General features: G+C 45.7%; 1 protein-coding gene across 1 annotated transcript in view; it reads right to left on the reverse strand.

Annotated features, from left to right (window-relative positions):
* APMAP (adipocyte plasma membrane associated protein) overlaps positions 1–12,148 on the reverse strand; it is a 29,276-nt gene extending 17,128 nt beyond the window's left edge. The window contains exons 1-2 of the mRNA XM_009233380.4: positions 11,794–12,148; positions 3,129–3,245 (exon numbers count right to left, since the gene is read on the reverse strand). Coding sequence (XP_009231655.3) covers positions 3,129–3,245; positions 11,794–12,038 — 362 coding nt within the window. The 5' untranslated portion in view covers positions 12,039–12,148. The remainder of the gene's footprint in view (positions 1–3,128; positions 3,246–11,793) is intronic.
* Between the last annotated feature and the right edge of the window lie 343 nt (positions 12,149–12,491).

Here is a 12,491-nt window from a genome sequence, read left to right on the forward strand (position 1 = left end):
CAGTGCGGGGCCACCATGGTCAAGAGGATCAGGCCAGCAGACAGGGCAGAAACGGCCACTCAGCTGATGGACGGGTGTTTGGGAGTCTACCCAGGGTACTACATCACTCCCGTGAGAGCTTAGACCACACTTAGAAATCTCTAAAAAATCAGAGAACAGGCAGACCAGGAGTATGGAGGGACAAAGAGAAGGATGGTGGCTCTTCCAGTCTGGACTATTACACAGCTGGTTTCAGTACTTGAGGACAAAGTCACCAGGAAGGCTGCAGGGCTTTGCCAAAAACCTGCCCTGCAAAGCCACTTTCCCTTCTTTTTGGAAAGACTAGAGGGCTATCACAGACATAGCATATATGACATCCTGATTCCTATAGCATGTACAGAGTGGTTTTCAAGATCCCTGTGACAATGTGGGGAGATGTGAACAGAGTAACAGGGCATCTGTATGATCACGGATGGCTGGCACAGGTGAAGAAAGCCTGCACTAATGCAGTGATACTCAACCGCAGAGAAGTGACCCACTGTGACCCACAGACTGCACAATGGTTTTCCTAAGCACTTCTGAGAACCAGTCCTCTGAGGTCCCCCACATCTCTCTCCCTAACACAGGAAGCCAGGGTGTGGGGCACTGCTCTCTCCCTCCCCAGGGGGTCTCTTGTGGGCCCTGCCTGAGTTTTATACAGTGCTTCTATTTGGTCTTGATGTCCCAGACCACCCATAAAGGTTGTTGCTATTTTTAAATGTCTCTCAGTCTGACAGTTTCACCCGGTAGTAAAATGTGTAGTTCTAACAGTACTGCAACTTTCATCTCTCAGTAGAATTACTCTTTCTGTTGGTCTTTAAAATTACAGCAACCAAATCCATTCTCCAAAATGCTCCTGTATTTTTCTTGTTACCATAAATTTGACTTTAACTGCTATTTTTTCAGTGACTAGAAACATCCATATCCTTCTATGAAAAATAAACTTTTTGTTCCCTTCTGGAGAGAAACCATGTCCTTTCACAGAGTGACTGTGGGCTGAGAGGGCTGCAGCTGAGTCGGCACCCGCTGGGATGGCGTGCATGGGGCATGGTCTGTGTCGCAGTCACATGTACTTGCATGAGACACACCAAGCTCTGTCACGTACCAGGCTTCTGCTTCTGCTCTGCATTTTGGGGCCTATCTTCCTGTTTTTGAGTGTGCCATTCTGAAAGCTGAGTCCAGGAGAGAGGTCCCTGTTGGCTGTGATGGTTCCACTGCCATAAGCTGAGCCCAGGAGACAGGTCCCTGTTAGCTGTGATTCCAATGCCATAAGCTGAGCCCAGGAGAGAGGTCCCTGTTGGCTGCGATGGTTCCACTGGCATTCCGAAAGCTGAGCCCAGGAAAGAGAGAGACCCCTGTTGGCTGTGACAGTTCCACTGCCATTCCGAAAGCTGAGCCCAGGAGAGAGGTCCCTGTTGGCTGCAACGGTTCCACTGCCATTATGAAAGCTGAGCCCAGAAGAGAGGTCCCTGTTGGCTGCGATGGTTCCACTGCCATTCCGAAAGCTGAGCCCAGGAAAGAGAGAGACCCCTGTTGGCTGTGACAGTTCCACTGCCATTCCAAAAGCTGAGCCCAGGAGAGAGGTCCCTGTTGGCTGCGATGGTTCCACTGCTTCTCTTCCTTTCCTCCCTCATCAGGCTCTTCTACTCAACAGACAGAACTCACTTTGTACAAACAACTTCCAATCCCCAGTAGGCCCTACTTCCTTTCAGTGTCTGGCCAGGGCTACATACCCCATTTCCCAGTGCATTTCTTCACCACCCTTTCAACACATAAAATCATCTTTCCTGCAATCAAAGGTCTTCAATCATTGAGGCTCCAACCTCTCTCTCCAACTCAAAACTCAGTCTCAGCCTCCTTTTCCAAGGCCAGCCTCCCAACCCAAGCTTCTAATCCCCGACTGTGGACACAGTTCACTCCCCCACCTTAGCCAACTGGACTATCCAAGAAGGCCCAGGTCAGTTTCCCTTTGGGTAGAATGAGACATCGTGCTCTGTAGAGAAGGGTTAGAAAGAGAGAAGCCCCTCCCTCAACACATCAGGGGATCTCCTCCCCACCCGCCACCCGACACCCGTCCTTTGGAGACAGGATGTCCTCAGGCCTGGCTCAGGCAGAAAAACGCATCTGAGGACCCACTGGCACACCAGGAATTACAGAGCTGACACTCTTGGGGCTGACTAGAGTCCCCAGTCCTTCACCCATTCTCAATTTTACATGAGCAAATTGTGTGTTTACAGCAACTTGTGCCTTTACTATTCTAAACCCGACAACAAAAAGTTCACTCAGCTACACATGTCAATCTAAGGTCAGAATTGTGTCCTCTACATTCTTAGTGAATCAGATCCAATATAAAGCCTTAATTTTTATGGATAAAAAACTACATTATTCAGTTAGTATGTTATATTCACTCTTTAACTAGATATGATTCTTATCTGAAGTTTTTAAAGCCTTACCTGGACTAACTCATTTAAAATAAGCTTCAGATGGCTTCACCCCATCAGCAGTTGTAAGGGGAACCAGGAAATTACTGAACCAGACTGCACAACCCTCCTGCAACTATGTCAACATGGAAGTCATAGATCGTCACATCGATGAGAGCCTGGCTCTATCCCACTATAATTATAAACACAAATCTATTTCAGGGGGCTCTACATATACAATAGTTTTTTCAAATTATAATGGACTGCATTACTCATAGATCTCTATCGGTGAAAGGTAACTTAGGAAAAAAAGAACACTAATTGTGGGTTTTGTAGAAAATCAGTTACTTATAAAATATAAATGAGCTAACTGAAGCTCCATTTGTGTGTGTTTTTGCTACTTGAATTACGGTTGACTGTCTAATGATTATTAAGCTTCTCTAATTCTGAATTTTTGTTTTTGGTTTATGCAGTTTTTTTTAAACAATGACAGGCAAAATACCATGCATATTTCCTGAGTAACATCTAATTCAGCATAAAAATCCAGGTACTAAAGAAATCACAAAACTCTGTTTCTCCTAACTTACCTTTCAGATCAGATTGATTTAATCACCCTCCTTTCCTTGGAAATTATTTCAGCCTATTACATTTTGTCAAGCAACCCCTCCTGAGGACTGCGGGGCAGCCTACCTGAGAGGCTGTGGATCTATAGGAGATTCCAGCAGCATCATGGCTCCAAGCAGGGGAACGGTGAGAGAAACAGCCAGCATCAAGAAGGTCACTCGGAAAACTCTGCCGCTAAAGGAGCTGCCAGAAATAAAAGATACAAAGGCAATCAGCTGAGTCTCAGACAGTGACAAGGTCGGCTGGTCCGAAAGCCCTCCCGGCAGGAGCAGGGACGCTCATTCAGTTTCCCCACTGCAAGCTGGCCGACCTCTGGCCTGTGATTAAACTTTAGCACTATTTGCTAGGATTGGCAAACACACTTTTGTTGTTGTTCTTTTTTTTAATCTTCCAGCTTCCCCTGTGTGGGATACGTTGGATCAGTTACTTTCCAGATCTTGAATCCTCCAGCAGGGTTTTAAAGAAGGCAAACTCAAAGAACTGATGAACACAAAATGTAATGGGGAAAAAGAGTTCTAATGACATAAATGATACACACTCATCCACAGAAAAGTTCTCAAAAGCTACGCGTTCCCAGTGCATGGATTCAAAGCAGCAACACTCAGTACTGTGCAGCCCTAAGATTCTCACAGATAGAAGAGACAGCTAAAGTCATGAAGGAAATGGAAGCAGAACAACTTCCTGAGGATCCAATTCCCCAATCACTTTTCCCAAACTACTTTTAAGAATTTAAAAGGAAATCCCAGCTCTTCAACCTAATAGAAGAAGTCTGACAGATACTGACAGTTATCCACATAGGATCTATAAAATTACAATTCAAAGTCATCACTCCTAAACCCTTGGGAAGATGTGAAAGCTTCCCTGGGAATCCTGGGTGAAGTTTTTGGACAAATGACCAGTGCCTTAAATATCTCTGAACCAGTCTTCACATACAGTATTTCTTATCTGGCAAACAAGCGAAAATATCTGGCCTCTTGCTACTAAATAAACCTCACAGGATCATTACTTGCTTACATGAATTGAACTCAAATTTACTAAATGCTTGACATTAATGTTAACTTAAAACAAAATCATGAGTTCCTAAGGTAGCATTTTTTTCTTCCATCAAAAAAATTAAAGTGTTGACAAAGAAAAAAGTCAAGACTCACACTTAACAAAACAGACTTGATTTAAGGTGGCAGGGTTTGATTTTTGACAGAAGTGTAGTCTTCTGCCATTTAGATGTGTTAAACTCTGTTCCGGGTATGGTGTAGAAACATATAGGCCAAGCCCTCTTTCCCAACAACCAGCCAGGGAACTGCAGGCCAGTTTCTCCACTCCAAAACCCACAGTTTCCCCCAGTGTGAAACGGGGTATTGGGCAGGGTAACTTCCTGAACACGCATGATCCAGTCCTGAACACGCATGATTTTCACAAACGAATAAAGCAGAAAAGAAAATAAATCCCTCTATTTCTACTGGGGTAGGTGGAAATAAAGACAAAGGAAAGACTAAGGGGAAGAAGAGGGAGCAGCTTTCATAAAGTGTCCCTTGCATTTTGGACAGCACCTCTGTAGAGTGGCTGGGTTCTGCCACCAACCTGAGTGGGCAGGAAACAGAGCCTCCCCAGAGCCTCCAGAAACACAGCCCTACTGACACCCTGATCTCAACACAGTGAGACCTGCCCAGGACTTCTGACCTACAAAACTATTACATAATAAATTTGTGTTGTTCAGGACACTCGTTGTGTGGTAATTTGTTAATGGCAGCCATAAAAATTAACACTTTTCTAAGTAAACTAGTTTCCAGCACCCTGGAAGTGCGGTGTTGCTGTAGCAAATATCTAAAAAAATGTGGAAGTAGCTTTGGAATGGAGCTGTGGGTGAAGGAAGGAAGAATTTTGAGGAGCAGCACAGAAAAAGCCTAGATTTTCTTGAACACAGTAGTAAAACTACAGATGTTAAAAGGCTGTTCGTGAGGTCTCAGAAGAGAGGAGCATAGCAGGAAAAAACCATCGCCTTGGAGAACACGTAACTGGGCACGAACACTGTTGGCACTGCTGGGGAGGGTGCGGAAGGATGTCAGGAGCATGGGATTGGAAACTGGAGCAAAGTGGATCCTGGAACACAGTGGTAGAAAGCTTGGCTGAATCGTGTCCTGCAGTTATGTGGAAAGCAGAGCTTCTGAACACTGAAACTGGACCCAGCTGAGAACATTTCCCAGCACAGTGTTGAAGGCAAGGCCCAGTTTCTCCTGCTGCTTCCTCCTCCAGAGCAGGACAGGCCCGAGGGCAGTGTTAACCACTGCCTTCTTCCTTTGGCATTTCCCTTTGCTGATGAGAATTCTGTGTCTATTTTTCTTCTAATAATCTTCTGAAAATGAATTTTGTCCCTAACTTCCTCCTCTTCACTCATAAGGGGTTCAGAGCTCACCCTGTACACCTGAGACCAGGTAAAATGCCACAATGCCAGTCCTTACCCCTTTTATTAGGTGGGAAAGGAGGTGGTCCAGGCCCTACAAACCCAAACAGAATGCCACAGACCCAACCAGGGAGAGGCCAAGAGAGCCCAGCTCCTGGAAGACGGCAGGTGAGAATGAAGGGGAAAGTCAGGTCAACCTCTCCCTCCCAGTCTTGTCTCCAAACCCCAGGACCAAATAATCTTCTTCTAATGTGACTGACTTATACCAGTCAAGGGTATAAGCACCACCGGCATAAAAATGTCTACAAAGCACAGAACTATGACCTGATACAACGGCAGGCTCATGCAACCTGAGAGGTCTGCAGCAGGGAAAGGAGTAAGGGCCAGGAAAAGAGGAATGGCAAACAGTCAAAATGAGAGTATGCCAAGAAATGTGCTTTACGTGGGCAACCAGATGGAACCAGGTATCTCTCTCCTTCACAAATGAGGAAAGTGGGCAGGGAAAGGCTCAAGTGGCTTTCCCACAGCCAATGCAAGAGCTGGAAAAGCACGACGGGGAGCCAGCTGTGACTCTATGGCTGCGGTCACCATTAGAAGCGCTGCCTGCCAAGAGCAAGAGGAGGGAGTGGAGGATGCCCAGACCTAGAGCCCTCAGAGCGGGAGTTTGAAAGCTCTGTGAAAATTCATGGTGATTTGCCTATTCTAGGCATTTCATATAAGCGGAATCATACAACACGTGACCTTTCATGACTAGTTTCTTTCATTCAGTGTGTTTTCTAGGCCCATCTAAGTTGCAGCATGTATCTGTACATGGTTCCTTTTACCGGTTGATTATGTATGTATATACCACAACTTGCTGCCCACTCATCTGGCTTTTTGTTTTTTAAATATAAAGACACGGTCTCAGTATATCAACCAGGCTGGAGTACAGTGGCATGATCATATCTCACTGTTATCTCAAACTCCTGGGCTCAAGTGATCCTCCTGTCTCAGCCTCCCAAAGTAGCTAGGACTACAGGTGTGCACCACCACGCCTGGCTAATTGTTTTACTTTTCGTAGAGAAAACATCTTGCTACATTGTCCAGGCTGGTCTTGAACTTCTGGCCTCAAGCAGTCTTCCCACCTTAGCCTCCCAAAGTGCACCCTGAAATGAGCAGGCATGAGCAACCACGTCCAGCCCCACTCATCTGCTGAACATTTGTGTGGAAGGGGGAAATGGGAGTGATTACTTAATCAGTACAAGTTAAACACCTTGCTTTTATGGGGTGATGAAACAGTTTTGAAAGCAGAGAGAGCTGGTGGTTGCCCAACATTGTGAATACACTAAATATCACTGAACTGTGCACTTTAAAGTGGTCAATTGTATGTTATGCGAATATCACCTCAACTAAAAAAAAAAGTTGACAGTGACAAGAATGTTCTAAACTTGGATTGTGGTAATTACTGCAAAACTGGCCATTATACTAAAAATCACTGATTTGAACATTTTAAGTAGGTTAATTTCATGGTATGTGAATTACATCTCAATAAAGATGTTAAAAAAAAAAAAAAACAAACAAACAAAGTCAGTGACTCCACCATGCAAACTGCCACTCCAGTGGCTAGGACACCCTTCAACCCAAGTGATTTTCTTCAAGTGACCTAAAGTCTTCCAACACAATAGAAATGAAGTACTTGTACAATAAAGCAGGGCTGGTTACAAGTAAATGACAGAAATGCTTCTGACAGTGCAAACTCCAAAGAGAGACAAGCACATGGAAAGGTGGATGGTGAAGATGTGTGGCTGCCAGCCCTGAGAGCTGCCCTCACTGCACTCTGGTACTGAGTCCAACAGGGGCGTGCCAGTCCTTAAAGAAATCTGATGCCATCACCCACCCCATTCCCAGGAGAGGAGAGTCCCTCTAGGGAAGGTACATTGTGTTTTCACCTCATGACCTTCATTACAAACAATAACAATCTTGCCAAAGCGCTACTTTGTTTTTCCTTGCCTAACATCATTCTACCTAAGGCAGATTTTCCTCATCTGTCTTGACTCCAACATTGTGACCTCTACTTTACCACACCGCAGCTTACATTTTTAAAATCTCGATGTGGTAATCTGATTCAGAACTGGTGGCACCCCATCTAAATATCTGGTTGCCCCTTCACACAATAGTTAGAGGCTCAATTACGTCCCAAACAAAAAGTCCAGCCAGGACTGAAAGCCACGGGGCTTACAGCCAGAAAGGAGGCCAAAAATCCATTGACAAAGATTTGTGTCCCAATGCTGGGGGATCTACCAGTAACACTCTCCTAAAGCTGGAGAAGAATTTAGAGGTCACTCAGTCTACTGTTCCCAAAGGCAGCCAACTCCTGGATGGGCTACATCAAGATGACCTGGGCCAGAGATTCTGGTTTGGCAGGTACAGGGTGGGCCTGCGAACTCTTTCATCCATTGTTCCTCATGTGCAGCTGGACACCACTAACTCTATGCAGCTCCCTTCCCAGTCAGACTTCACCAGCACCTCCCCAGCCTCACCTGATCAGCATCCAGCCTCCACTAGAAAGTTCTGTGGTCACGTATTAGAAATACTAGCTTAAATTTAAACAAAACTCCTTGAGCAGCACTGTCCAATAGAACTTTCTGCAACGATGGAAATACAATAGCTACTAGCCACGTGTGGTTCCTGAGCACTTGAAATGGAGTTAGCTGGTTATACAAATGAGATAAGCACAGCTCCTGGGCCCCTGCTCTGGGCACCACACTTATTTTAGCCCAAGGTCCATTAACTTTTTGGCAGGCCCTAATCAGTGTTGCTTCCTGTAAACTCACAGTTAACCACAATTCTTTTGTCTTTTCTCGGTGTCTGCCTCCCTCTTACTCATTTTTTAACTTAAATAAAGGACACTGTATCGATCCCTATCCATTTTCACTGACAAAGCACTGCAGGTTCCCAACCTGTGCTGACACATCCAGGAACGCTGGCAACTTAGTTCCCAGGCGCAGTTTGAGAAATCAGTTTGTTTGCCCCAATCTCTCGGAAGAGCCTGGAGGGATGCCCATCTCCATGAGGACATCTGCACCCTGAAACTTCCTATACTCTCTAAAGGCACAACCACAGTGATGCAACAGGATTTGACAACTGCTGTTGGCTGGGCCATGATTTACACAATCTTCTGTAGATTCACCAGCCAGTTTGGCAGACTTTGAAGGGTATCCTCTAACTCTGCACACAGGGCATTAGGGCCTTGGGTCCTGAACTGAAGTCCCAACAAGCAGACTCCAAGAGATCAAAATTCACCTGTGATTGTTGTGGAAAACCTGACAGCCCCAAATCCATGGGGTACTAGCAACCTCATGTGTCAAGGCGATCCCTGGAACCTGAGAAAGTCAAATAGCATCAACCCATCTTTTTTAATGACAGCATCTTGAATTTGTTCATTTTTCACAATCCTTTAAACTGGGGCTCCTAGATTCATCAATTTATCCTTGAAAAAAATTAAGAAATCAAGAAATAAGTTTAAAAAGCCATCTGAAAATACACACCTGGGGCAAAGCTGAGACAAACACTCCAGCTGCCTTACTCCTCATGAATTCGTGAATGCCCAATCTGTTTCTCCATACTTCCTCCCTTACTCTTCAGTCTCCAAGAGGAAAAAGGAAAATGGACCTAGCAGAGACTTTTAATTAGACTAAAATCCTTCAGAAGTTTATTGAAAAAACAGAATTATATGGAATTTAATGTACTGAAATATATTAAATCCTCAATATATTTATTCTGCATCCCTAAACAGTCATATGTGGACATTAAACAGTTCTCTTCCTAGATAGAACTGTGTTTCAAACAGAAAGGAATAGTTCCACAGAGTACAATTAAGTTTCTAAAGCATTTCGGGAAATCAATGTCAAATAATAATTATAAGCTTGCACTTGTATGTTAAAGTACTTAGCTCATCTATGTTCCACACTGAATAAAAGAATTTACCAACCAAATTCTCCATTATATCTCAAATACAATAATTCAAGAGCTTTGGCATAAAATCTTATTTCCAAAGCATAATTTTAAAAATACACTTCTCAATCATTGTCCAGCTGCCAGTTCTATCCTTCTTCATTCATTTTCATTTCTCTTTTGACTCTATTCTCTGTAACTTCACATAAACCACCTCACACACATAGACCTCAATGATCTCATCAGCAAAACAAAGCAAACACCCACCTTTCATGCCAAGAGTTGGGAGACCACCCAACGTATTGCTAGGGGTCCCTACCACTGCTAAAATCTATGTCTTAGTTCTGTCAGTTTAGTAATATGTCTTTCAAGGCTTCCTTTATTCTATTTAGCACATCTAAAGTGCTAAAGTTTATTCTAATAGTTTCGTGTTTTTACTTCTGAATTTAGATTCCTTTACTTCGCCCACTATACACAGGCTTTCCTGGCTTATGTTGAACCCTCGACTTTTAAGGTAATCAAGAATACTATTACATGAACTACTAGAAATGACCACAAAATAAATGAAAAATATAGGAGAAATGCAGAAGAAAAATAATAAAAACAGCTACCATGTTACAATAATAATTGCGGAAAGGAAGGGTGGTGACAAGACCTCACTTTGAAAGAGATCATTACAGATATACAGAAAAGGGATAAACAAACAAGAAGGACAAACACAGGGAAACAGGAACAATGTTCATGGACAGGGAAGTCAAGGAAATAAGTAAACACAAATGTAAAAGGCACACTGGAAAAGATCAGGCAGTAAAATATGACTTTAGAATCAGATTTACTTACTCATTAAGGAAGAAATCCCCACAGAGAACCTGAAAAAAACAATTAAGTCTGCCTGCTTGCCCTGGGGCCAGAAGTGTGAGCCAGCCGACTTGAGAGTTGGGACCACCTAACCGGTCTGTAGGCCGTGGTTTTCAACACACTGCACCTAATGACAAACTCAGGCCACTGCTCTTTCATTTCTCAGGTAAAAATGCCTTGTTTTCAAGATTTCCATAGGAAAGTGTTGCCAATTCTTGCATGTCCATTCTAAATGGCTCCTCAATCATCAACAGATGATTAATTCACAATATTCACAGTAAGTAGGGTGATCAAATTGTCCCAGTTTGCCCAGGTTTAGCACTGAAAGTTCTACATCCTTGGAAACCCCAGTCCAGGGCAACACAGGATGGTTGGTCAGGATATATGGGAGCATCTTCCCGATCTTTTCACTGGCCCAAGGAGTCAACTATCACTGCAAAGTCTTCTCTATAAATTGCCTCTCTAGAGCCTAAATGCTCCTTCCTGCCATCGCTCTCCTTCAAATGTGGTCCTCTTATCATCAGTCAATAAACTCAGTCTACAGGGGCAAAAACTGCCTCTCATTCATATGTACCCCACCACCTCTTGGCACACTATTGATGAACAAATATTGCCAGTATTTCTATCAAATATAAGTCAATCAGTTCCACAACTTCAAGCTTGGTCTATGGGGCCTCTTGATTCTCCCTGAAACTTAAAAGTTATGAAATTCAGGACACAGAATTGAAAAGTGAGTTTTAAGTATCTTATATTGAAATCTATGTTTACGAATCATGATTCAGTTTTTAGCTAACAAAACACAGCATTCTTATATTCTGGAAGATGGGAGAGGAGGCAAAGGGCAAAACCTGATATTTCTTAGGTGTCAACAACTACAGTTTCCTATGTTTCTCCATCCCTATCAGGAAAAACTGCCAGGCTGAATTCTCACACAAATTGCCTACAATGTCACTTCTGTTCTCTACTCTTTCCAAGAACCGCGGTGAGGACTGGTCACGCAGCGTGAGGGGGGCAGGTGCAGCAGAGCAAGTGTAGAAGCCATCTCTTCGCCGGATAACGAGGACCCCAGCATCTCGTGGGACCTCCTCCCTTCGAGAAAGTGCGAGCGGGGAACCAGGAAGACGCAGGGCCCTGGCCAGGTAGCTGTGCCCAGGAGGATCAGATAAGCCAAAGGAAGGACAGCGCGAGGAGAGCGAGGGAAAGGCGAGGAAGCAACCGCTATGCAGGGTGGGGCAGGAGTGAGGGAGGGAAGGCACAGGAGCGGCGCGAGGCGGTCTCGGGTTCCGGAGAGCCGAGGACAACGCGGCGACTGGGAGCAGGGTGCACCGGAACCTGAAAGACCTGGCAGGTACATCCGCCTTGTCGGAGCCTGCTTCCTCCTCGGAAAAATGAGTTTTTCTTGGGGATGAAACGAGAAGGCTCTGACAACGCGCTCGGCACCGCATCCCCGGGTTACTGTTACTGCCGTCGCCGCTGTCCAAGAGGGTCGCCCTCCACTCCTAGCGGCCCGGCTCCAGCCCCCAGTCTGGGAGTCCGGCCTACCTGCCGTCCTTAGCCTCCGGGGCCTGGCCATCATCGTCTGTGACGACCTGCGGCCGCAGGGGCCGGCGCTGTCGCAGCCCGTCCGCCTCGCTCATGGTACGGGAGCCAACCTCACCCGCAGAAACCACCCACCCTACACTGAGCAGCGCCGGCTCAGGCTCCAGGCCCGCCCTCCTCCGTGCGCGGAAATGACGTTGCGCCCAGGGACCATTCCGCAGCGTTCTCCCCGCCCCTTCCGGCCTCATGGGCGGGCGGTACCCGCGCGCCGCTGCTCCGCGCTTGGAGGCGAATTCTGACCGCCCGGAAGCGGGGCTCGGAACCCGCTCAGAGCTGGCACCGGGCGCAGCGGACGTCCCCGTCTGTCTCGGACTCCGGGGCCCAGAACGCGAGTGGTTCAACCTCGGGCTCGCCTAGCCCAGTCCCTGCGCATGCCGCCTTCGTCTCACGTATCTGAGGACGGGGATGCTCATGACGCACTTGGGAATTGCCAGCACGAGATGTTGGCCACTTTTATCGTTGGAGAGGATGGCGCTGTTTATTAAATGTCAGCGACCCTGCTCTTACAGGCAGCGTCAAAAATAATGCATTCACACCCTTGGAACGAAGTCACCTCTGCCTGAAAATTACATCCTTCCCCGACTCATCCGGTTAAGGGGAAAACTTGGGCTAGAAAATGTTTCCCTCTGGTTAAGGCCAGA

The sequence above is a fragment of the Pongo abelii genome, chromosome 21 (assembly GCF_028885655.2).
Source record: "Pongo abelii isolate AG06213 chromosome 21, NHGRI_mPonAbe1-v2.0_pri, whole genome shotgun sequence".
Classification (NCBI taxonomy): Eukaryota; Metazoa; Chordata; class Mammalia; order Primates; family Hominidae; genus Pongo; species Pongo abelii.